Source organism: Brassica napus, chromosome C4 (genome assembly GCF_020379485.1).
Source record: "Brassica napus cultivar Da-Ae chromosome C4, Da-Ae, whole genome shotgun sequence".
Classification (NCBI taxonomy): Eukaryota; Viridiplantae; Streptophyta; class Magnoliopsida; order Brassicales; family Brassicaceae; genus Brassica; species Brassica napus.
In genome coordinates this window covers 38,853,963-38,880,103 of record NC_063447.1, presented here as the reverse complement: position 1 = coordinate 38,880,103, position 26,141 = coordinate 38,853,963, and the positions used below count along the sequence as shown (strand labels likewise).

The following is a 26,141-nucleotide window of genomic DNA, read 5'->3' as shown; positions in this document are numbered from 1 at the left end:
AAATCTTAGCGATGAAGTAAGATTTTTTTCTAAAATTATAGTTGATGGTATTTTGGTAGAGAAACTAATGAGAAAATGTTTTTCCCAGGATGCTACAGAGTCTCCGACTGTGATCATTGAGACTCAAGTTTGTACTCCAGTTCTAACGCAACATGTACATACTCAAAAAAATCTTAGACTTTTCAATTAATTTTTGGAAGCTTTTGTACTTGTTCATGATCCAAATCCTGTTTTTCTCTGCTTTGCAGGTGGGAACAGAGGCAACGAATGAGACACATGTCTCTCCAATAGCTCCACAGAGTATTGAGACTCCAGTTTTTACTCCAATTCAGACGCAACAGGTACATGCTCAAAAAAATCTTGGACTTTTACATTAATTTTGGGAAGCTTTTGTACTTGTTCATTATCCCATTCCTGAATTTTTATTTTTTTTGCACATGGTTACAGAGGGAACGTATGACTCTACAGAGCCTTTGACTGAAATAATTTCAGCAACCAATAAACAGTAAGCATAAAAACTCTTTCATAGATTCAACTTAAACTTTGTTTAAGTTGATATCTGTGTTTGTTCATGATCTAAATCCTGTTTTTCTCTGCTTTGCAGGTGGGAACAGAGGCAACGAATGAGAGACCTGTCTCTCCAATAGCTCCACAGAGTATTGAGACTCCATTTTTTACTCCAATTCAGACGCAACAGGTACATGCTCAAAAAAAATCTTCGACTTTTACATTAATTTTTGGAAGCTTTTGTAGTTGTTCATGATCCCATTCCTGACTTTTTTTTGTTTTGCAGATGGTAACAGAGGGAACGTATGACTCTACGGAGCCTTTGACTGAAATCATTTCAGCAACCAATAAAGAGCATTCGACTGAAATAATTTCAGCAATCAATAAACAGGTAAGCAGAAAAACTCTTTCATAGCTTCAACTTAAACTTTAAATCGTAGAAACTCATTCATAACACATGCTGTGCATAACACACCTTCCTCTCCGGTCTCTTCACTAATTTCACGAGTTATTGAAGAAGCACATCATCTTCAGACAAGTGCATCTTCACCACTTTCTACTCTCTTTGAAAACGGGGCAGATGTTGAGATTGCAACTAGCGATGACGCTACTTGTCGAATCTGGTATCCTGGAAATGTATTTGCTACAAATCTGTGTGATGGGGTAGAGAAGGTGAAAGTAACACTGTTTGCGGACCAAAAGAGAGTTACTGTAACAGCAGACAAAATCCGCTCTAACCCACCGGCTGATGACAGAGAAAAAAAGTTTGAGATGATGGATAATGTTGAGGCATTTTACAGTAAAGGCTGGAGTAGTGGATAAGTCTGAATGATTCTGGGTGAGAACACATTTTCTGTTTATCTGAATAGCTCGATGGAAACACTTGAATTCAAAGCTTCAGATTTGGGAATTCATAGAGAATGGCTAGATGGAGTGTGGAAGATGGCAGATGAGGTAATTTATATATCTTAGATAAGTTGAACTACAGTTCTCTATGCATATTTAGGATTGCCATCCTGATTTTTGTTGTACTTGCACAGACTCCATTGCATGAAGCCAATCCAAATCAGACGGCTTCCAGACAAAATGAAGCCAATCCAGATCAGACGCAGCAGGTAGATGCTCAAAAACATATTGGACTTTTCAATTAATTTTTAGAAACCCTTGTACGTGTTCATGTTCCCATTCCTGACTTCAGGATACTAAGGAGCCTATGAATGAGACCATTTCACAAAACATTTCGGACACACAGCGCCTTACTCGAGCTCGCGCAAAAATTTTAAGAGAGCAAAATAAGGTATTACTCATTGATGTTATACATATTTAGGATTGCCTTCCTAATTTTTCTTGTTTTACTATCAAAAATGACTTATATCCTTGAATAAAAATCATCACAGAACGAAGAACCCAGAGTTCAAACTCACTTTGATGTCGGTGCTAATGTGGAGATTGCATCAAAAGATGAAGACAAATATGTGAAATGGTATCCAGGAATTGTGTTGAAGACAGATATTCGAAATGGGGTTGAGATGTTGAAGGTTGAGTACTCAACACGGTTTCGTGACAAAGAGAAAAAGACAAAGAAACTTCAGGAAAGTGTGTCCATTCACAGTATCCGTCCTCAACCACCACCTGGAGATACAAAAGGTTTTGAACTGATGGATAAGGTGGAGGCGTACCACAATGACGGCTGGTGCAGTGGAGAAGTTCATATAATTTTAAGTAATGACATATATTCTGTCCGTTTCAACAGTTCTACTGAATTCATTAAGTTCAACCTTTCTGATCTGCGCATACCTAAAGAATGGGTAGATGGTGTTTGGAAGATGGAAAAAGAGGTAAACCAAATGCCTAAGATCCACTTAGATTGAAGTTCACTTCAATATTCTGATATATCGGTTTTGTTTCTCAGATAGAAGTACAGCAGACTCAGAGTGTGAAGCCAAGACAAGACGATCATGCAAAAAAGGTATGAAATATTTATACATCATATTAGGAAGGCTTTCATGAATAAAAGATAAAATGATCCTGAATTTTGGTCTTTCTAAGATACTTTGTATTTGTTTTTAATTAAAGGGGAAGCCTGTTGTTGGTATGAAGAGGAAAGCAACTGCTCATCCAGTAGATCATGCAAAAAAGGTATGAAATATTTATACATCATATTAGGAAGGCTTTCATAAATAAAAGATAAAATGATACTGAATTTTTGTCTTTCTAAGATACTTTGTATTTGTTTTTAATTAAAGGGGAAGCCTGTTGTTGGTATGAAGAGGAAAGCAACTGCTCAGCCAGTAGATCGTCTTGCTTTTCTTCAACGAGAAAAGAAGAGGCCAATAGTACCTAGAAACCCTCCTATGCCTGTAACACCTGAGGTTATCCTTCCTATTGATCCATTTGTGACACCTGAATTTCCTCTGTTTTCAAGGCTTGGATATTGGATGCAGCTATGTGGCATACATTATGTGTAAGCAAATTCTGTCCTTGTATAAAATATTCGTAATTTATTTTGACAGAGATTTGATTGATACTTTTAACTTTTGTCAAGTACAGACATCTCTATATCAATGGAAACAAAATAGAGAAAGATTTCTTTGAATACCTTGACTATGCAGAAAACAATCTCAAAGAAAAGGTAATTAATTTAAAATATGTTTCATATCCTACAACTATTCTTTGTGCATATGAATAGGAAGAGATTAGGTTGAGCTATACTAGATGTTCTTGTTATTGCAATTGTGGATTTTGTCAAAAAAGAAAGTTGGTTTCGGTGGTTACATAGCGTGATGTTATTCTTGTTTATTCAATTTGTCAAAATTCCACTGTGTCTATGAAATCTTCTAACTATATTATTACTTTGGCAGCACGTAGATGCTGCATTTGCAATGCTAAATCAAAAGAGAATTGAGCAATCTTCTTGGTTCAGCGAGCAAGGTATCCCAAAAGCTTGCTTTGTACCAGTCCAGTTCTTAGAAACGGTTGGATACTGTTATGAAAATCTCCAGAAGCCAGATAAAAAAGGAATAAACATCTTAAAGGGTTGGGTAGGCGAAGTTGTGAGAGGTTTAATACGTCCAAATAAGATGTGGATGCAAGATGTTGACATTGTCTATGGTGTCGTTCATGAAAGACTTGTGGATCACTTCATCGGGGTGGAGATACATCTGATGGAGAACACAATCACAATCTTTCATTGTGGCGTTCACAAGGTTAAAGAAAACCCTCTAATCCAAAAACTGGCAGGTAAATGTTTGTGTCTGTTTAATGTCTTCTTTCTTAGGATTTTGTTATGTTCTGATGTGTTAGGATTGTTTCTCTGTTGTTTAAGCGCTCTGTTCTTGTTTATATATGTGAAAATAGAGTTATCATTGAAATGAGTAAGCATAGGATATCATTTGTCAAATTCAGGATGGCTTTCCAGAAACGAATATGAAAACATTTTTTTGTGTTCTGACAGTGTTGATTCCTGCCATAAAGTTGGAAATGATGAATGAAGAGATAAACTTCAACGATATCGTCCCGTTTCAAGTTAAGAAGGCAGAAGGGCTCCCGAAGACAAAACTTCCTTTCAATTGTGGTCTCTTTGTTGTCAAGATGCTAGAATGCAGGTCATTAGGATTGAAGAAAATGTCCAGTATAAATGATGATACTGCGATGGATTTACGAAGCAAGCTATGTTGTGAGATGTTCGATCAGTTTATGGATAAAGATTTCCAGGAAGGTTGCAGAAGGTGATCATTCAGTTTCTGTTAGATGTTTGTGTCTGTTTAATGTCTTTTTTCATAGGATTGTGCTCTGTTCTGATGTGTTAGGATGGTTGCTCTGTTGTTTAAGCAGTCTGTTCTTGTTTCTCTATGTGAATCTACTGTTAAAAGTTTAAATTGTTGATGGCTTTCCAGAATGGCTTTACGAGAGATTAAGTTGAATATGAGTGTGAATGAATTGAAAATAGAGTTATCATTGAAATGAGTAAGCATAGGATATCATTTTGTCAAATTCAGGATGGCTTTCCAGATCCGTTTAAAAAAATGGATTCCAAGGGGAATCAAACCCATGACAAGTGTATAAGTTTCGAAAGATATGTGGTTTAGCCGCTAGGCCGAGGAGAATCATCTGGTAGATTTCTCCACATAAACATATTTAACCGTACAAATTGTGATTAACAAAATTTGGAGAAAATAAAATAAAAATATACACATCTCCCAGGGTTCGAACCTGAAATGTCTGGGAGGAAAGGCGGAATAAGGTCTACCACTAGACCAAGTGTGTTTCAATCATTGGGAGATGTAAGTAATGAAATATATTTCTTTTATCTGTATTCAACTATGATTTAAAAAAAATTATCTGATTCCGAGGGGAGTCGACCCCAGTCGAGACAAGTGTTTCAAATTTGGAAAGATAGGTGGTTTAGCCGCTAGGCTTAGGTGAATCATCTGATATATGTGTCCGCATAAATGAATTTAACCGCATTTTGTGTCAAATTCATGATGGATTTCCATAAACGAATATGAAGCCGAGATTAGCCAGATATAAGATCACTAATCCTCTACATTTTAATCAGTGTTTTTGTTTTGTTTTGACTGAAACACAACACAAAAGAAGATGATAACATGAGATTACTCATAATGTGGTTTCTTAAAACAAATCATAATGTGGTTTCTTAAAACATAAAAAAAGAGAAGATCATAACATGAGATTACTCATCCACAACCACTTTTCCTCAAGCTTACACCAATCAGGAATTTTGACCTTCACATCAGCAAGCATTCCATCCGCTTCCATGAGTTTTTCTTTGAGTTTTTCCAACTCAGCAGTGAAGTCAAATTTTCCTTTAGCCTTGATAATCTCTTCAAGCAACTCGATTTGGGAAGCAATGGAATTTGCTTTGTTGGCTGCCTGAAGCAATTCAATTTCAGATAGCCTGTGTTCGTTGGACAAACGAAGAAGAGCCCTGTAACGTTCCACAGTTTCCGCCTTTCCTTTGTTGAAACCATCGGAAGCATCAGATCCGTAAACCTCCTTTATGGGACGCTTCATCATCTTCTTTGACCCTTCCATTGAAACTTGATGAATGAGAAAAGAATAAACACAGAAGAAATGAAAGTCAGTAAAAAAGAGATCTGATATCGTCCCTTGTATATATAGAACGAAAAGTAACCCTTCGATTACTATAAAATGGTTTAGAAAGCAACCTTTCGATTATTGAACGGTTACTGAGATAAATGATGTCTGTTTTAGAAAGGAACCGTTAAAAAAAAAAATCTGATTCCAAGGGGAATCAAACCCAGGTCGAGACAAGTGTATAAGTTTCGAAAGATAGGTGGTTTACCCGCTAGGCCGAGGAGAATCATCTGGTAGATTTTTCCACATAAACATATTTAACCGTACATATTGTGATTAGCAAAATTTGGAGAAAAAATAAATAAAAATATACACTTCTCCCAGGCTTCGAACCTGAAATGTCTGGGAGGAAAGGCGGAATAAGGTATACCACTATACCAAGTGTGTTTCAATCGTTAGGTGAAGTAAGTAACATAATATATTTTTTTTATCTGTATTCAACTATAATTTAAAAAAAAATCTGATTCCAAAGGGTATCGAACCCAGGTCGGGACAAGTGTTTCAGATTTGGAAAGATAGGTGGTGTAGCCACTAGGCTGAGGTGAATCATCTAATATATGTGTCCACATAGATGAATTTAACCGTAAACGTTATATTATAAACTTTGGAAAGAAACTCTGAGTTTCAGGATGGAATTTCAGAATAGTTGAATATTACTGTGTTTCTTTCTAGCAAAGAAATTTGAACTAAAATTGAAATGAGATCAAAAGATAAGATTGTATAGTACAAAAAATAAGGAAATTTCAAATTGTGATTTGGAGTTTTGGAGAGTAATGCATTAAAACCAAGGTTGTATATTACAAAAATTGGAAGACATCATACTTATTCAGAATATGGTTCCAAAAAGGCAAATGTATATATCGTCTGGTCCATATCATGTAACCATCAAATAACCAACATCCAGGAATGATCAATAAAAATGTAAAAAACATGGAAATGAAAAAGAATAGAGCAACGATGAATAAAGATCTTCATCCTATAGGCCTCTTGCATGTGATCTTGTTGTGTCCTCCTATGCCACATCTGCTGCACTTGTGGGACTGAGATTTAGATCCAGGAACACCAAACTCGCCAACGGATCTCTTTCTCTTTGTAGGAGGACGTCCACTTCTCTTTTTGGTAGCTGGAGGTGGGCAAGACAGTTCGTCAATATTCGCTGGATAGGTGGACGTTGACAACTCTCCACCAGGGTGTATGCTTTCGGCATAGGCTTTAGCCCACGTTTCTGTCAAGTGAGAAGTATCGACGTAACGGTTTTCATCTCTCTTAATATACTTAGCAGCAGCAATTGCATGAATGCAGGGGATCTTGTCAATGTCGAAAACATTACAAGTGCAATGCCGTTTCTCCAAATCAACAACATACTTCATAGTTTCATCCTTCACCTCAAACTCGTTTTGATCAACTTGATACACATTCAGCACCATTGCAGCCCCAAACCTGGATACCAACTTCTGCACAACTTTTGGAGTAACCAGGTGCTTATGTTTCGCAGCCGCTTCGCGTCGCTCAAAAAACCAAGTGGTGAGTGTCAATCTGATCGTCTCAAGGAGAGAGATCAGTGGCAACTCACGAGGCAGCTTCAACATAGAATTGAGAGACTCTGCAATGTTGGTAGTCATGATATTGTACCTGTTCGCAGGCGCAAAGCATCGTGCCCACTTCCTAAAATCCGAATCTTCCAGATACTTGGCCAATTCAGGACATTTATCCTTTATGTCCTTGAAGATTAACCAGAACTCGTGACACGTGTAAGCATCAGCAGCGCTTTCCACCAGAGGTAGCAGACCAGTCTTCGAATATGTAGGAGTGATGTTGCGGAGCAGATGGATCCTGCAGATTCCATGGTGAGATAAGGGATAAACATCCTCCAACGCTGAAGCAATGGAGTTAGCCCTGTCTGATACAAAAACAAGATCCGAAGCGTCCGGGATCATCTGGCTCAAACCTCTAAAGAACCATTTCCAAGAGGCGCCATTTTCTGCGTCGACCACTGCAAAGGCCAGAGGATATAGATGATAATCCCCATCTTGAGCACAAGCTGCCAATAAAGTCCCATTGAATTTTCCCTTCAGAAATGTACCATCTACTGCAATAACTTTCCTCATCAATGAGAATCCCCTTATCGATGGACCAAAAGCCACAAATGCATACTTGAACTTTCCAGCAGCATCCACTTGTTGATAAGTTAACGAACCAGGGTTTGTCTCTGTGACTTTGTACAACCACCTAGACAAATTGTAATAGCTGTCTTCAGGAGTCCCTCTAACCAAGAACTGAGCTTCTTCTTTCACTCTCCAAGCTTGTTTGTAATTGATGTGAACGCCATGCAGGATCCTGACCTGTTCAATGATCTGTTTCGGTTTGAGACCTTCCTTCTTTTCTCCATAATTGCTGCAAATCAAAGAACCCAACAACTTTGCAGATGCTTGTCTGTGGTTGGCATTCCTGTGTGTTGTATCGCATGTATGCTCATGAACATACTTTTTAACAACGAAAAAGTCTGAAAGAGGTAGCTTAGTAGCACGCATCCTCCACGTGCAATTGTCATCAACACAACTCAATAACACTCTTGACTTGTTAGAAGAGACAGTCTTGTACTCAAACTTCCACTCTAAAGCCCATTTCTTCATCCTCAACATCAACTCTCCCTTGGTCTTAAAATATCTATTCACCTTAATATCACCAGCTCCTCTCGTTGTTGGTGAAAGTCCAATATGGACAGGACTAAAATCCGGAAGAGAATTCAGAGGAACTGTAGAAACACCTTCATAAAGAAGACGCTGCAAAATCAAGATGTTCTGGAAGGATTAGTACTTGGTTAGGAAGCCTATCCTGAACAGTCTAAGAAAGAAGAAAATCATACAAACACAAAAAAAAAAAAAAAAAAAAGGAAATTAGAGACGATGTACCTGTTTTTCTCTCTGCACAGTAGAACAAAACACTGGAATGACATTCAATGGAACATGATCAGGAGAAGCAAATGTATCACTAGTTTACCTGTTACAGCTTGCTGGATCAGTATGAACCTGCAAAGGTCAAGTTGTTTTGGAATGCTTAGTACTTGATTAGGAAGCCTATCTTGAACAGTCTAAAATATCATACTAACATAAACAACCCAAAAACAAAAATAGAAACGATGTACCTATATTTCTCTCTGGACAGTAGAAACAGGCGAAGCAAATGTATCAGAAGCTTGATTGTTACAGCTAGCTGAATCAGCATTAACCTGCAAAAGTCAAGTCGTTCTGAAAGGCTTAATACGTCATTAGGAAAGGTATCTTGAATAATTTAGTTGAAAAAATCATACAAACCTTAACACACAACCGACAGGTTCCATCAAATGATCTACTCTTCCCAATAAAGCTTCTGAGATGGCGAGTGTTTGCAACGGAGATGGGAGGGAAACCTTCAACAGTGCTTTTGATGTCAAGCGACATCCCATAACTCAAACCAATCACTTCCTCTTTAAAATCTTCTGAGACAATCTTCATCAAATCTTCAAATTGAAGATCTTCTTCTATGGAAATGAAAGATGCATTCCTGTTCAAATCGACATGAAACTCCCACTGGAATGCATCTTTTGACCTCCATTGTCCACAGACGCAAAGAACTTCCATAGTGCTACAAAACAAAATAAATCAAAAAATTCTCACATACCAAAGACTGAAACGATTCCTTTGCAGCCAAAGTAAGCGAAATCTCCAATTCTAGTTGTTTTGATACAACAAAATAATCTGATTCCTTTGCAGCCAAAGTGAATCTTAGCAGCATTTCCTTTAATACCTTTACGGCGGATGGCGGCGGATTCCTTTGATTACCGCAGCAACGGAGCTGAGTGACGGCGGAGATGATGACGTCGACTCGCCGAGAATGAACGACGCCGACGCTGGAGAAGTGGAGATGATGACGAAAGAAATGATCGACTCCGATCCGAGAAGCCGCAACAACGGAGCTGAGTGACGGCGGAGATGATGACGCCGACTCGCCGAGGATGACCGACGCTGGAGAAGTGGAGATGATGACGGAAGAGATGATCGGTTCCGATCAGAGAAGCCGTCGCCTCTTGAGAGAGATGAAGATCTCCAGTTTTCAGAAAAAAAAATGTAAATAGAAAATAAAAAAAAGGTATTATGATAAATAAACCTTTTAATGAAACCTAGTTTTGTGATTTTGGGTCTTGAATGCTATTTTGGAAACAGAAATTTAGATTGATGTCATTTTGGGCATTTTCTGTATAATTATATATTAAATTTATTAACTTATTAATCCGTGGTTCGTCCGTGGGTGGTCGGCATAATATCTGGTGACCCGAGAAATTATCTAATTCAGTGCCCAGGTAGGTTTAAAATCATTGGTGAAAAACATAGGAGAATGGTATTTGATGACATATCTTCGGTCGAATCGGTCTGCTCAAGCAAGATAATGGCCCAAATTTTGAGCGGGTCGGGTCTCCCAGCAAGCTTCTCGAGTAAGCCTCCGCTAAAAAGTTGAATGTATAAAACTTATAACACAGCGCGCGAAAATTCCGAAATTATAGAGGGAAAGGAAGAACACTAAAAGTCAGATCCTCTCGATTAATCTCATCTCTACGTTCTCTTCTCCTTCAATCAACTCACCCTTCGTCGATCCCCTTCCTCTGCTTCCATCTCCAATCATGTAAGTTTACATCCATCCCTTTGTCTTCTCACCATAGATCTCAATTTGCAGAAGAAACCGTTGAATTGAGTAGCAGGAACCCTAATTTCTTGTTGATCCATTTCCAATCGTTAAGTTTAATTGTATCGTAGATCTCGTTGAATTTGAGTATCAAAAACCCCTAATTGATTTGTTTACCTGTTCTTGCTTCTAGCTACAAAGATGGGAGATGAAACGGTTGATGCTATCGAAGCCAAGTACATCTCCGGTCTCAGCGCCGTCATGGTCGCAACCATCCAAGAAGCCAAGGACAGAATCTCTCAGATCGAGTACATTTTCTGCAGCCAGCTGTTCCCTAATTTCCAATCCAAATCCAAAGCCTTGGAAAAGGTTTACTCAGACGCTCGTCTCGCTGCCTCTGACGCTTGGAAAGAGAAGGAGAAGGATCTGTTGTCACAGATCGAGGAGCTCAAGGTAGAGAATTTGGGTTTGATCAAGGATAAGGAGAAGCTATCTGAAGAAAATGATAAGCTTATTTCTATGCCTCTGAGGCTGAAGAGTCTAGAAGACTACATTGCTCATTTGAAAAGGAAGTGGAAGATTAGATCTGAGGAGGTTGGGAACAGTGTAGAGCTGCATACTGGGTTGTTTCAGGTGTTACAGTTAAAGGGAACGGATGTGTTAGGCCAAGATGAGGTAAAGATGCTGCTTTCGGAAGTGAAGAGCCTTAAGGAGGAACTTTCTAAGAAAACTTTAGTGACGGAGAATCTGTTGAAGAAGGTGGAGCATCTGTCTACGGAGGCTTCAGAGAGCGAAAGGAAGCTAAGCAGCTGCGAGGACCAGAAACAGAGATTGACAACTAGGTTGCAGGTGTTTGAGGAGAATGTCGGTAGACTAGAAGACATGTTAAGGCAGAAGACTGTCGAGCTCGAGGTTTTGCAGGGTAAACTCAACTTGACAGAGAAAGAACTGTTGGATTGTAAACAAAAGATTGCAGATCATGAGATTGTGGGGAAAGCAAATGCATCAGGGGAAGTACTTGGTGGTATGAATATGAAGGTCAAAGATAGAAGCTACTTGGCTGAGTTAGAAACTTTACGCTGCCAGAATGAGGAGAAATCTCTAGTGTTAGCTATGGAGGTAAAGAAAAAAAACGAAGCCATCAGTGCTTTCAAAAAGCTGAAGTCTCAATATAATTATCTCCGCAAAAGGTTCGGGCTTACTACTGATAGTGATCAACAAAGCCAACTTGAGAGTGAGAGTAACCAAAAGGGACAACATGAGAGACCAGCCATCTCGAATTGTAAGCATTAGCAGTCTCTGGCTCGACTACTTTGAAAAGTACTTGCTATAGTTGAGTCATATGCTTCAGCTGCAGGTTTGTTGTTGGCATTAATCTCATCCAAATTGATTTTTCTTATTTTACAGCTCCCGAAAGGAAACACCCAGAAGCAGACAAGGTGAGAACTGGTACTGGCTCGAGGATCAACCATGAGAAAGAAAGTGTATCCAATACGTTGCGGACCCCTACTACTTCCATTTCACCCATTACGCAGTCACCTGGTATTAGAAGTGACCCTTCTGGTGCAAAATCATTACAGCTAAGCGGATCAAAGCGTCCAGCTTCCATTTGGAGAGACACAAGGTCTCGCCAATCCCCTGGAGGCAAAGATCCTCATGATGATTTTCTAGACACTCCCATCGAGAACATCAAAAGGGTTGCTGTGGAAGAAAAACATGTCCCCGTTGCTGCTGCTGAGAAAGATGCTGATTCAGACGATGAGACACAGGACATGAACCCCAAACCGAGTCCCTCAAGGCAGAGAATTCAAGTGGCGGAAACGAGTAGAAAAGGTTTCAAGCATGTGGAATCTGTGAGGAAGAAAGCAGAGAGGGAGAATCTAAAAGGGATAGAGTGTAAGCAGTGCAAGAAGTTCTATGACGCTGTTCATCCTGAGAATGAAGGGAATGGTAAAAGCTTGAGATGTGAGCATCATGAAGGTGTGTCGAGGCATCGTTACAAATACGCTCCTCCAATGACTCCTGAAGGGTTTTGGAACATCGGGTTTGAATCCGAAATGTGATTTATATACTTGACATTCTTATGTTTGGTTCTTTGACTCTCTTGAATAAAATGGCAACTTAACGCTTGGTCTCGTCTGATCAAACACAACACTCATTCAAGTACTTCCAATCTTGGCAGCCATCTGCACTCCTCCATTAGTATAAATGTCAACATATTATTTTACGCAAGTACTATCAATCATACAATTACAAAGCCAAAAGCTTGTGTGTTTACAACACAAAAACATCATTCTACGAAATGTGTGAAAATATCACTATAAAATGTGTTTGCGCAATATAAAGATTGTTCTATTGAGGAGCTCATGATACTTTCTTAGTCCAATGGTTATTTAAGAGTTCATTAATGTTTCTGAACAGTATAATTTCAAATTTGAATCTCAAACAATGCTATTTATTATTAATTATGTAGAATATTAAAAAATACATAAAAAATTGGACAATTCTTTCAAGTAGCTATTTTTAAGTTTTTGTCACAAAAATAACACTAAAAAAATAAAATGACCAAAATAGACTCTTTTTATTTTGAAATTTTTAATATTTATTTTTTATTTTTTAAAATTTGAAACCGTATCCTCAAAACCCCACACTTAACTCTAAACTCTAAGTCTAGATTAGTTAACCCTTGTGTATAAGTGCATATTGACTCTTTAATAAAACTTATTTTATATTGACTCTTTAATAAAATTTATTTTGATCATTTTCTTCTTTGAAGTCTATTTTTGTGAAAATAAGCTAAAAAGACTATCTAAGAGAATTTCTCTAAAAAAAATCATAATAATATCACATGTTTTCGTAGGTTGCAAATGTTTGTAGTGGTTATAACTAAACACATTTATAGTTTTCAATTACAAGGCCTAGCAGCAGTATGTCAGCTAGCCTTTTATCTGCTTAGATTCCCTCTTATCATTGGCATCTAGTTTTGATTATGGGTTACATGTGTCTACGTTGCAGGTGACCCCTAGGGCTGCAGACCCTGTTTCAATGCTGGATTTTTACATGAAGAAGGCTGCCCAAGAAGAGAAGACGAGACGTCCAAGGCAGTCAAAAGACGAGATGCCCCCGCCAGCTTCTCTTCAAGGCCCATCTGGTGAGAATGAATCCTGTTTATGTTTCTTGTTTGAGGCATGTGATGTCTTATCGCGCAGTCATGTTTTGATTTCAGCAACTCCCTCCACAGACCCTGAAAAGAGAGGTCATCATATGGGTGATTATATTCCACTAGAGGAGCTAAATAAGTTCCTTGCAAAGTGTGACGATGTAGCTGCACAAAAAGCCACAAAGGAGGCAGCTGAGAAGGCTAAGATGCTAGCAGATAATGTTGGACACAAACTCTTGTCAAAAATGGGTTGGAAAGAAGGTGCTTACTTGGTTTGCTCTATCTGTGAACTTGTGACCTATTTTCTTCCTGTAACATGTGCCTTTCAGGAAGGCATATTACTAAGAATCAATCAACGTGCTGCACACAGTCACAAGCTATCGCCCACCCCCACACAGCCCCAGCTGATCTTTGCTTTTCTATTAAAAATAATGTTCCAAGTGTTGGTATGGATTGGATTTGTTTTCTTCCCCTAAGAAGATTCAGTTTGCAAACAAGCTCTATCTGTTTGGGATACAGTGTACCTGTTATTGGAAATGAATGAGATTTTGATTGGATTCACATTTCTTTATTAATATTTTGGAAGTATAGGACTGACTGAACAGTGTATTTATTAGAGTGAAAGGTAAATGAAAAAAAAAGAAAGATGATAGTTCGTTTCTAGACTCCTAGGTAATGACATCGCAAGGAGGGAAATTAGCAGAGCACGTCAGAGGAAGCTGAAGAGCCATGGAGCGGTCAATTCCTGAGAGTGGAGGTCCATTGGCGAGTAGGCAAAGGCAAGGGCGACCAAGTGTGACAATAGCAGCGCAACAGGATTCAGTTGGTGGGACAGGGCTGAAAGGAGCCACTGCTGCTCTGCACGGTATCAGCTGCACCAGTGACGAGAAGAATGTTCTGCTGCATCCTCCCACTTCTTCCTCGGGTAGCATGGGTGGAGGTGGTTGCTGGTCCACTTGCTGTGCAGTGACTATGGTAAGAACCGTTATTGTAATGAGCAGTGCCAGTGCTAATCCAACTCTCATGACCTTCATCATGTAAATAGTAATACTAACGAGATGATGCGTGATGCAAAGGAGATGTTGCTTATGTATGAAGAAGGGAAGTCATGTCATGCCGTTACACACCTTGCTCCTACTTCACTACCAAATACCCCCACAGTTACCCCGTGTGTTTCCTACTCATTCCAGAGCTTTTAATCTTTTGTTGCAACATCCATTACACTAAACTAATGACAACTTGCCAACTAGGCGTACATATACACACACATAAAAAAAGCAAAGAGAAATTCCCTGCGACATCACTGCAAAGGCTTTATATAACTGATTAAAATATTTTATTGATGGAATAAAAAATTTATTTTTAATGATTATCTTATTAATAAATAAAAAGTAAATAGACATTTATATTCATATGGTTAACTCATTTAGTCTACAACTAATATTTAAGGAGAAAGATTTTGAAAGACAGAGTTTAAGATTTAAAAATAATAATATATAAAAATAAAAGTTTTGAAACAGTTTCAATATAAAAATTTGATTTTTAAAAAAAAATCAAAAAAATAAGATAAAATATAACAAGTTTGAATTGAAAACATATTATTCAAAGTTTTTTTAATTAAGTTAAATAATTATTTATATTTATATATCTATAAAGTAAGAATATAAAAGTTTTTACCTCTTTAATAAAATTTATTTTTGGTCATTTTTGTATGCTTTTTTGGTAAGAAAAACTCATAAACTCATTTTAATATTTTTTATGAGATTTTTCCTGAAGAAAAAGATACCCGTATTTGTTACACGTGGAAAAGAGATTTTTATGTCAAAAGCTTTACGGACTTTTATGTCAAAAGACAAAAGTTTTACAGACTGTAACAGACACAGGACATGAGCATCATTATTGGAGAGTTTTTAGGGTAGGGTTCTTAACGGAATATAAGAACCCGACTCTTAACTTTTAACTAAAAAATCTAAGAACCAGTTCTTAAATAAGAGTTTTAAGAGCCGGTTTTTAACTTTTTTTAGTTAAAAGTTAAGAGAAGAATTCTTATATTCAGCTAAGAAACCCGCCTTAACCCTAAGAACCCTCCAATAATACAACCTGACAAGACTAATCATTATTTAAGACCTCATTCCACAGACACTTAAGTGAGCTGCTGGACTGTTTAGTGGCTACCCACATAGGTTTGTCATAGCCGTAAAATATGTTTAGGTCAGTGATTATTAATGTGGGAATCTTAACTTTCCTTAGTTGGAGATGATTTTCTAATTTAGTACGTACTACCTCCCACGTAAAAAGGCCCATAAAAGGCCCAAAGAGAGTGATCGGTTTGTGTGCGTCTCCTACTACTACTAGTACTAGAGTCAGAGAAAATCATCAGCCGCCACTTCTTTCTTTCAGTTCAACCCTCCTTAAACCTCATCTCTTTAATACTCCGCCGCTCTCTCCGTCGTCGCCTCCGTCAAGGTAATTCTCACTTCCAAGATCGTCTCTTCTAAACATTAGTCTACTGCTGTTTGGTCTTATCTACATCTCTAGCGGTTGATTTAATATATACGACTTTTTCTCACTTGCTGATTCTGTTCTGTTCTGTTCCTTGTTAATCCATCAAACGAATGATAACATCGAATTCATTTGTTTATTAATCTTAATCTGTGGTGCTAATTCACTATATCTTGTTAGGTGAAATGGCTGGGAAGTCGAACAAGTCGAAGGCCAAGAGAGCGGCTCAGAGCTCTTCTCCCAACTCCACTGTCTCTGCTCTCCAACCCGATGTTCCTGCTGCTCCAGCGCCTGCACCTGCTCCCGACAATGGAGCTGTTGAAGCTGCCGTGCCTGAAACCAATGAAGTTCCTCCTCCAGTTCCTAAGGAAGACGAAAGTGAATCGCAAGTAGCGAGTAACGATGACCAACCCAAGCAAGGTTTGCTCTTTATGTCTTTTCTTGGAAGAATCCTATTTATATTTTATCTTCATTTTTTTTGTTTAAATATGATTTGATTTGCTTTCACAGGTGAACTTCGTCTCTACCCTGTTTCTGTCAAGACACAGAGTGGCGCTAAAATGGAGCTTCAAGTGAGTTCAAAAAGTTTCTTTCTTTTACCTTTTACCTTTTCTATACTATGCTCTGTTCTGTCTTAGAAAATCATTTTATTTCTCCTTTTTTTTCGTTTGTTCTCTATGTATTTTTTTAAAAATCAGTTGAACCCTGGAGACTCAGTGATGGATATAAGGCAGTTCCTTCTTGATGCCCCAGAGACCTGTTACTTCACCTGCTACGACTTGTTGCTGCGCAGTAAAGATGGGGAGACTCACCATCTTGAAGATTACAATGAGATCTCTGAAGTTGCTGACATCACCATTGGTGGTTGCTCCTTAGAAATGATTCCCGGTATAATAATAAGGATTGTCTTTCTTTAGGTTGGAACTAGTTGTTGGTAATTGACCGTAATTTCTTTCTATCCACAGCTTTGTACGATGATAGGTCTATCAGGGCTCACGTTCACCGAGCTAGAGATCTCCTTTCGCTTTCGACCCTCCACTCTTCCTTGTCAACAACGTTTGCCTTGAAGTATGATGCTGCTGCAGCGAACAAAGCTCAGAATCCTGGAGGTTTCACATTTTAATCTTAATTCTTTTTAGTCTTCTTTCGCTTTCCATGAAGGATTTATTCATGTCCCCGTGTCTGAAACAGACAAACCAAACGTCCCGGAGCTTGATTGTCTTGGTTTCATGGAAGATGTACCCGCCTCTCTCAATAAGTTGACCAATTCTCCCTCGGAAGAGATCAAATGTGTGGAGAGCATTGTCTTCTCATCGTTCAACCCTCCTCCAAGCCACAGAAGGTATAACTCAGCTTCTTTTAACATATTATAAATTAACATACGTTACTCTAATGAGTTTGTTTGTTACAGGCTTGTAGGAGATTTGATCTATTTGGATGTTGTGACGCTGGAAGGTAACAAGTACTGCATCACCGGTACCACAAAAGCGTTCTACGTTAACTCTAGCTCAGGAAATATTCTCGATCCAAAACCGAGTAAATCTGGGTTCGAGACAGCCACTCTCATTGGATTATTGCAAAAACTTAGCTCTAAGTTTAAAAAAGGTGAGAACCAGTGTATATGTAATTTTTTTTAGTTTATCTATTACTGACTTGATAGTTATCATTCAATTTATTAATTATCTTCTATTTTTTTTTTTACTTCGACTACAAAGCTTTCCGCGAGGTCATGGAAAAGAAAGCCTCTGCACATCCTTTTGAGAATGTTCAATCGCTTTTGCCACCACACTCATGGCTAAGACCATTTCCGGTTCCCGGTGAGTTTTGACTTTAATAGCATTTGAGTCCGTATCAACTTGCAAATACGGAACTTGTTTATTACAGTATCCTTTTGTGTGCTGCACAGTAGTTTGGTTTTAGTAGCTTGGCTCTGTCCTTTTCAACTGGTTCTTTTAGAGGACGTTCTACACATTTCCCGTTGTAAGCACTTGTTATAGTTCTGAGATATTGACGTGGCACCCAGCACTAACTGTGATTTAAAAGAAAGCTTTGCCTTGACCTTAGTTACCTTATATGTAATAGATCCTTGAAGTCTCTTTATTGTCTGTGTCTCTTTGTGGCTGCATCTTGGAGGGCAAGTCATATTATAGGATATTCGTTTGAATTCATATATTAGTAGTTTGTTCTCCGTTGATAAAAAAAAAAAAAGAGTAGTTTGTTCTCCAAATTGTTGCTAGTTTATCGACTGCTTTCTCATTTTCTGTTTTATATATAGAACATGCGCTTCTGCTCACATCTACTTATCTATGAGAATATAAGTTTTAAGATTCATTGCTATTATTTCTCACCATAGGCTCTCGTATCTTTGCTCAGATCACAAGCGCGACGCAGCGAGAGCAGAAGAAGCACTGACCATTTCCTATGGTAGTGAGCTGATCGGTATGCAAAGAGATTGGAACGAAGAGTTGCAATCTTGCAGGGAGTTCCCTCACAGTACGCCTCAGGAGAGGTACATTTGACATTTTACTACAGTGATTTTTTTTGGTAACATAAATTTTTTTCTTCTGAAATTCCGTTCCTTTTTCTAGATTTCTTCATACTGGAAATTTCTTTCTTTGCAGGATCTTACGTGACAGGGCTCTTTACAAAGTGTCTTCTGACTTCGTCGATGCGGCGCTTAACGGAGCAATTGGTGTGATCAGCCGATGTATACCACCCATAAATCCAACTGATCCAGAGTGTCTGCACATGTCAGTGTTAATCCTACGGCCTCTTATCATTAATTATCTGTTATCAACTTGTATGTTTTATCTGTTGGTAACTCCTTGTTGCCATGAAATTTTGTTAGTTGAATGATTCTCTCTTTACTTAACCATGGAGAAATGACTTAAGCATTTAGATTTTAGATGTTTGTAGTTTTGCATCAGCGTCTCAATTTTTAATACTTGTTATTGTTCATCTACTGTAGGTATGTGCACAACAATATCTTTTTCAGTTTTGCTGTTGATGCCGACATTGAACAGCTATCCAAGAAACGTCCATCAAATGATCTTTCAGTGACTGAGAAAGTGTCTTCGTCTGAAAAGGTTCCATGCAAAGACAAAACATGCGATGGAGAACACAATGCAGAGCTTAACAGCTGTAATGAGGTGCCTCTTATTGAAAGTGAGCAGGCAACGTATGCCTCTGCAAACAACGACTTGAAGGGCACAAAGTTATATCAAGAAGCAGATGTCTCGGGGTTGTATAATCTGGCAATGGCCATTATTGATTACAGAGGTCATAGGGTTGTTGCTCAGGTTTGTACTTATACTGAAACTAATAAGTCCATTAAATTGAGATTGTACGAAATTTAATAGCTTGCAATGTGTTTCATGTATGTTCTAGAGTGTTCTACCAGGCATCCTTCAAGGGGATAAATCAGATGCGCTTTTGTATGGTTCAGTGGATAATGGCAAGAAAATCTGTTGGAATGAAGATTTTCATGCTAAGGTAAATGGATTTACTCTCTCTCTCGATGTTGGATTTTGTAAGCATTGATGTGATAGTTCTAGTACTGATCCATTTGTAAAATATATTATTCAGGTGTTAGAGGCAGCAAAGCTTCTTCACATTAAGGAACATGCTGTTATTGATGCTTCTGAGAATGTCTTCAAGCTAGCTGCACCAGTAGAGTGCAAGGGGATTGTTGGGAGTGATAACAGACATTACCTTTTGGACTTGATGAGAGTCACGCCTCGTGATGCCAATTACACGGGTCCAGAGTCACGTTTTTGTGTCCTAAGACCAGAATTGATCACATCATTTTGCCAGGTACATATTCATTATTCCTTCGATACATGAGTATTGCTGTGCAAGGTATTGATGAATATATGTTCATGATGAAGGCCGAAGCTCTGGAGAAATCAAAATGTAACACCAAGACTGATGAAGGGACGGATATTGTTTCTGAACCTTCGGATGCAAGTGCTGATACTTCTAAAACTGGTGATGAATCGATCCATGGAGAGGAAAACGGAGCTTTGACTTCTGAGGTATGTGCTTCCCTCCTTGAGTGTTTGTCAAGTGAAAAAGCTGACTGCCAAAGTACCATGTCGGATTGGCCTCTGTAACAGTGATGAAAATAACTACATTTATATTTATAGACAATACTGGATACTTAGCCAATACAATTTCTTTTGCGATTTGAGATTTTTCCCCACCCCTTGCTTCCTAATGGTAGATAGAAATGTCTGAGAAAAGCTGTATCTCTGTTGAATGAAACTGTTATTGCTGATATCTATGTTTTATCCGCAGAAAACAGTTACAGAAAAGCAAAATACCACCGCCGATTCTGCAGCCGAAATTTCCAAACTATGTGAAGAAATATCATTTAACCCTAATGTTTTCACCGACTTCAAATTAGGTGGCACACAAGAGGTACGCTATGTTGCTTATAGGTGCTTTGTCTGAAAGCTATTTCTTAATGTTTGTTTAACTGATTTGACTTTTAACTTTTTGGGGTCAACCAGGAGATTTCTTCTGATGAAGAAAATGTGAAGAAAGTTAGCTCATACCTTGTGGATGTGGTACTTCCAAAATTCATAGAAGATCTTTGCACTCTTGAAGTTTCCCCAATGGATGGTGAGACTTTGACTGAAGCGCTCCATTCTCATGGTGTCAACGTTCGTTACATCGGAAGAGTAAGTTTGTCATATGCCTTGTCATTTTATAAGATATATCTACATGGTTGACTTTATTAACAATGGATGTAACATGACCAGATTACTAATGGAGTGAAGCATTTGCCTCATTTGTGGGATCTTTGCCTGAATGAAATTACCGTCAGATCGGCCAAGCACATTCTCAAGGTACTGTTATAAAGACTGTTAAATTCGTACGACAGTATACATGGTTGAACAAGAGTTTTGAGCTCCTTAATTAAAGTTTTTACATGGTTATTCAGAACATTCTAAGAGATATAGAGGATCACGATATTGGTGCAGCAGTCTCACATTTCCTCAATTGTTTCTTCGGAAATGTTGCTGCGGGAAAAGCTAGCACCAACACTAAAAATCAAAAGAAGGTTTGTGTGCACTATCTAAGTCTGTCATTGTTTCTGATTAACATATGGTGCTATACTGACTGTTGAATTTGGACAGGACCAATCGATCACCAAGAAGAGTCAAGGAAGGGGGAAAGGCAAGGCTTCTGCAAAGAAGACTCTTTCATCGTATATGATGGTTGATTCCAACATGCTATGGTCTGAGATTCAGGAATTTGCCAAAGCCAAGTATGAGGTATAATAATCATGAGTCAGTTACATTTGTTTCACCTACTATAAGCACCTGAAGCTAACGTGAGCCTATTTTCAGTTTGAGATGCCCGAGCTGTCAAGAACTACAGCTAAAAAAGTACACGTTCTCCGCAACCTTTGCCAAAAGGTAAGTAGAGAAGACACATATCTTCTTCCTTCAGTTCAGACTTTAGTTACCAATGCCAGTTAGTTATTATAATCAATTGTTTTTGTTTTTTTTTGTTAACAGGTTGGCATCAGTGTTGCTGCTCGCAAATACGACTTTGATGCAACCTCGCCTTTTGATGCGACAGATGTATTGGATCTTCGTCCTGTTGTTAAACACTCTGTCCCTGTATGCTCTGAGGCTAAAAATCTCATCGAGATGGGAAAGCTGCAACTGGCTGAGGTACCAATGCTTTTTCAAATTAGTTGTTTTAATTTCCACCTATTACTCCGTTGTCTTTGTCTTTATTAAAATGATTAATCTCTTGTAGGGCATGCTTAGTGAATCCTACACGTTCTTTTCAGAGGCGTTTTCAATTCTTCAACAGGTAAGTGGTCTGTTTTTGCATCTGATATAGACTCTCTAAATATTTTTACACTAAAACTGCTGCAAATGTTCATCTGATTCCCAGGTTACTGGTCCAATGCACAGGGAAGTTTCAAACTGCTGCAGGTAAGCCTTAGACTGCCTGATGTTCCATTAATCATCTATTCGGGTTTTGTTTGATGCTACTAGTTATCTATGGGTTTCCGCTTTAGTTACCCTAAGTTTTTTCTGGTTTTCATTTGCTTTTCAGATACCTAGCCATGGTTTTGTACCATGCAGGAGATATGGCCGGGGCCATAATGCAGCAACACAAGGAACTAATCATAAATGAGCGATGCCTCGGTTTGGACCATCCTGATACTGCCCACAGGTATCAACTATTTTTTCTTTGATTACTGTAACTTGTTCCAATGTTGAAACTGATGAACTTTCATCATTTGACTTAATGGGCGAGACATCCTGCTACTGAATATAATTAAAGTGAATGTTATTCCGCTTCCTCAATTCATTAGAAGTAGGACTTCAGTTGAATAGCTTGCAATGCGCCTCTTTTTTCTTCTCTGGTTTGATATATGTTACTTACGTGGGGATATCTGCACTACAGCTATGGCAATATGGCTCTTTTCTACCATGGGCTGAACCAGACAGAACTTGCTCTACAGAACATGGGCCGTGCCTTGCTGTTACTTGGCCTTTCATCTGGCCCTGATCATCCAGATGTTGCAGCCACATTTATAAATGTTGCCATGATGTATCAAGACATGGGCAAAATGGACACAGCTCTGCGTTATCTTCAAGACGCTTTGAAGAAAAATGAGAGACTTCTTGGCCCTGAACACATTCAAACTGCAGTATGCTACCACGCTCTTGCTATTGCGTGCAACAGTATGGGTTTATTCAAGCTCTCACACCAGGTATTACAAACTTCTATAAGGCTTTTGAATCCTCTATTTTATTTGACTCATCTTTTGAAGCAACTGTTTTGTTTTTGGTCAGCATGAGAAGAAAACCTATGATATACTTGTCAAACAATTGGGAGAGGATGATTCCAGGACAAAAGACTCTCAAAACTGGATTAAGACTTTCGAGATGCGTGAGGTTCAGGTTTGTGCAACAATAATAACCGAGTACGACCTCGTGATTTATGTATATATTGTCTTTATGTTTCTCATATTTCTGGTTGGGGTTTTCTTCAGAAAACTGCACAAAAGCAGAAAGGACTGGCAGCCACTGCGGCCAACACGCAAAAGGCTATCGATCTCTTGAAGGTATCTCACTTGTAGTTTTGGTTTCTTGTGTTATAGATGATGTAATATTAATGAAATCGGTTTCCTGATTGGTATCCATCAAACAGGCACGTCCAGACCTGATGCAGGCGTTCCAAAACGCAGCAGCGGCGGAGAGGTCTAATGCACTAAACACAGCTGTCCTCGGGGAGGCTCAACCACGGGGCAGAGGTTTTGATGAAAGAGCGGCTCGTGCTGCAGCCGAAGTTAGGAAGAAAGCAGCAGCTAAGGGGCTACTGGTTCGTCGCCATAGTGGTGTTCAAGTGCCACCACAGATCTCTCAACTGATCAATGCAAATGCAGGAACCGCAGATTCTTCTAAGAAAAGTGGAGAAAATGGAGAGGCAAAGGTAGAAGAGAAGAAGAAAGAAAGCTCTGAAAACGGGAAAACAACGAACGTGGCGGCTCCTGCAGGATTAGGTGCTGGTTTAACATCTTTGGATAGGAAGAAGCAAAAAGCCAAAAAGTAAGAGTAGGGAGAGCTTTGAAAGGAAATGGTGCCTCGATTCTAAGTAGTGGATTTGGTTTTGGCAACCACTTAACTTATTTCATTGCAGGAGAAAGACTTTTGTCACCACAAAGCTTTTGTTCTCTTCCCATTATGTTTCACGATTTGGGGCAAGTTCCCCTTCCAGCTATGTCTGGTTTTTGTTTCTTTCTCTCTCTTTTTTTTTCCCTCACTTTTATTATGCGGATGTAACGTTGTACTACAGAAGTTCATTGGTTTCTTGTTAACAAGAATAAGCATACAATATACGCTCTGATTTGACCACATTTGGAGTAGGCTTCATGGTTTCATACAACACAAAAAATACACTACACAGTAAATTTATCTTTTCTATTACTGTTGCTAAAATAAAAAATCAAAATAGCTGTAACTAAAAATTGGAGATTTTTGTGACGCCATAAATTCCGGCGGCAAGAAATTTGGAGAACGATAATGGCGTTAATTATAATATTTTCTTCCTGTTTTTTAGCCGCTGATCGCTGCCGGTGCGCAAGAAAAAGAACAGGGCTAGTGTATCACAACCCATCGCGATTAGGATTAATCTGCCAAAACCGTCTCCGGGATAACCCGGGTCCACGGGTACGGGACAGACTTAAAAGTAGACATTGGTGCTGGTTTTAAACCGGTCCACTGTCTGGCCCATTGCATCATTCTGATCTGTATCCACTTCAGTAAGCCCAAATATGGAAGGCGCGATTAGGCCCAACTGTCCAAGGAGATTCAAGAAGTGAGAGAACGAACGGCTTATGGATAATGTTGATAGCACAACACAACACCACCTTCTTCTTCTTCTTCTTCTTCTTCCGCATTATCTCCTTCTCCAGAAAATGGCTACTTTCCTAACAGCTGTTGTTTCAATCAAAGCTACACTCTTCTCTTTCCAGCCCCAAACCTTCACCTCTTTGCAATCTCAAACCAATGCACTCTCCCTCAAACCTTCCCCTTCTTTCACCAAACCCATCTCCGTCTCCCTTCCAAGGATGAGACTCATCCCTCACGCAACGATGGAGACGGAGACGGAGACGGAAGAAAAACCCGCTTTAGACCCTAACGCAGAATCCTCAAGACGCGTCTACATCGGAAACATACCAAGAACAGTCACTAACGAACATCTCACCAAAATCGTCGAAGAACACGGCGCCGTTGAACAAGTCCAGGTTCTTGTTTCCTACTTACATCCTCTCTTCTCCTTCATCTAGTTTCATCATAAAAGATTTGTGTAGGTGATGTATGATAAGTACTCAGGAAGAAGCCGTAGGTTTGGTTTCGCTACAATGAAATCAGTTGAAGATGCCAATGCTGTCATTGAGAAGTTGAATGGCACTGTGAGTCTTCTTCAGTTCATTGGTCTCTCATCTCTTTAGGTTCTGACATAAAAGTTTTGTTTTCTTTTTTCTTTTTTTTAAGACCATTGAAGGACGTGAGGTGAAGGTTAATATAACTGAGAAGCCTATAGCATCATCATCATCATCATCATCACCTGATTTGTCACTGCTTCAGTCTGAAGATGCAGCTTTTGTAGATAGTCCTTACAAAGTGTATGTAGGGAATCTAGCAAAGAGTGTTACTAAAGAGATGCTTGAGAGTTTGTTTTCTGAGAAAGGGAAAGTTCTAAGTGCCAAGGTTTCGAGAGTGCCTGGTACTTCGAAATCCACTGGGTTTGGGTTTGTGACGTTTTCTTCAGATGAAGATGTCGAAGCTGCCATTTTGGCTCTTAACAACTCTGTAAGTTGCCATGATTCTCCTCCATCTTCCTATGCAGGATCATTTCTTGTCTCATTGTTGATTTGTGTTTTAAATCAAACTCTCAGTTGCTGGAAGGACAGAAGATTCGGGTGAACAAGGCCTAGTGTGAAAGTGAGAGGGCGAGTCTTCTGGCATCATAAAGAACGTGAAGAGAATCGTTTTTGTTTTTCTTTTTTGGTGTTGAGGAGTTTGTAATGCAAACATTTAGAGCATAGTATTTATCATCTTTGTAATCATTCTAAGTTGATAAAAATGAAAGCATCAAGTTTATTTCTCTCTTATAATGGGTTTGCAGCATAGATAGAAATGATAGGCTGTCCCTTCTCTGTCTTCTCTCTCCATGCCCTTATGTGTTCTTATCATCATCAATCAAAACAAAGAGAAAACAAGATTGTTTCTATGCCTCAGCTTGTAATGGTTGATCACCATCGCTGTGGGGGACTTGGCAGTGAGCACCAGGATCTTGATATGCTTCAAGTTGACTTTGGTCGTTGCAAGAAGTTCATCGATAGCTAGCTCCAAAATATCCACCATTCCTGGCTTCTTCACGGCCATCAGGAAGATTGACCTTGTGACCAGGCTTTTGAACCCGCTCTTAGCATGTAGCTCTCCTCTCCTACGCTTTGATTGGTTCAGCACTTTTCTTTGATGCTCGATGGAAGTCTCGTTGAAGTTACCAAACTTCATTGCCAGCTCCATGAAGCAAAAGGTATAGGAAGGAGAGAGAAGGTAGATGTATCCAAGCATCAAAGGTTTGTGCTCTCTGTTTAAATAATCAAATAAAATTGAGCCTCTGTAACAGAGAGACGGCTTCTTTGGTCCCCTTG

At 38.9% G+C, this 26,141-nt stretch overlaps 4 protein-coding genes and 1 long non-coding RNA gene across 7 annotated transcripts; 4 read left to right on the top strand and 1 right to left on the bottom strand.

The window, feature by feature from the left end:
* The first annotated feature begins 15 nt into the window (after positions 1-15).
* Positions 16-3,011, top strand: LOC125585340. The gene is made up of 2 exons (XR_007322262.1): positions 16-2,646; positions 2,754-3,011. It is a non-coding gene; the product is annotated as an uncharacterized LOC125585340 (long non-coding RNA).
* A 3,585-nt stretch (positions 3,012-6,596) lies between these two features.
* On the bottom strand, positions 6,597-9,245 carry LOC106393727. The gene is made up of 4 exons (XM_013834399.2): positions 8,940-9,245; positions 8,798-8,854; positions 8,626-8,716; positions 6,597-8,392 (listed from the first exon to the last, which is right to left on the bottom strand). The coding sequence occupies exons 1-4, from the start codon at positions 9,243-9,245 to the stop codon at positions 6,597-6,599; spliced, it is 2,250 nt and encodes a 749-aa protein (XP_013689853.2).
* Positions 9,246-10,040: 795 nt separating this feature from the next.
* Positions 10,041-12,413, top strand: LOC106392342 (protein gamma response 1). The gene is made up of 3 exons (XM_013833162.3): positions 10,041-10,284; positions 10,478-11,566; positions 11,692-12,413. The coding sequence occupies exons 2-3, from the start codon at positions 10,486-10,488 to the stop codon at positions 12,345-12,347; spliced, it is 1,737 nt and encodes a 578-aa protein (XP_013688616.1). The 5' UTR covers positions 10,041-10,284; positions 10,478-10,485; the 3' UTR covers positions 12,348-12,413.
* Positions 12,414-15,714: 3,301 nt separating this feature from the next.
* On the top strand, positions 15,715-23,834 carry LOC106390716 (clustered mitochondria protein). 3 transcript variants are annotated; one of them, XM_013831242.3, is made up of 28 exons: positions 15,715-15,910; positions 16,127-16,366; positions 16,457-16,518; positions 16,645-16,834; positions 16,912-17,055; positions 17,138-17,288; positions 17,358-17,551; positions 17,662-17,763; positions 18,320-18,455; positions 18,568-18,696; positions 18,915-19,245; positions 19,334-19,438; positions 19,532-19,759; positions 19,834-19,980; positions 20,243-20,365; positions 20,458-20,628; positions 20,710-20,796; positions 20,892-21,011; positions 21,088-21,225; positions 21,301-21,369; positions 21,472-21,630; positions 21,719-21,775; positions 21,860-21,900; positions 22,025-22,144; positions 22,379-22,688; positions 22,771-22,878; positions 22,971-23,042; positions 23,129-23,834. In XM_013831242.3, exons 2-28 carry the CDS (start codon positions 16,132-16,134, stop codon positions 23,528-23,530), a joined length of 4,131 nt encoding a protein of 1,376 aa, XP_013686696.1. In that variant the 5' UTR covers positions 15,715-15,910; positions 16,127-16,131; the 3' UTR covers positions 23,531-23,834. The 3 variants fall into 3 exon arrangements, with proteins under 3 accessions (XP_013686696.1, XP_048610185.1, XP_048610184.1); XM_048754228.1 differs by having other exon boundaries at positions 17,358-17,563; XM_048754227.1 differs by having other exon boundaries at positions 17,358-17,569.
* Positions 23,835-24,217: 383 nt separating this feature from the next.
* Positions 24,218-25,595, top strand: LOC106390715 (30S ribosomal protein 2, chloroplastic). Its single transcript, XM_013831241.3, has 4 exons — positions 24,218-24,725; positions 24,792-24,893; positions 24,976-25,293; positions 25,380-25,595. Exons 1-4 carry the CDS (start codon positions 24,315-24,317, stop codon positions 25,416-25,418), a joined length of 870 nt encoding a protein of 289 aa, XP_013686695.2. The 5' UTR covers positions 24,218-24,314; the 3' UTR covers positions 25,419-25,595.
* Positions 25,596-26,141: the final 546 nt, after the last annotated feature.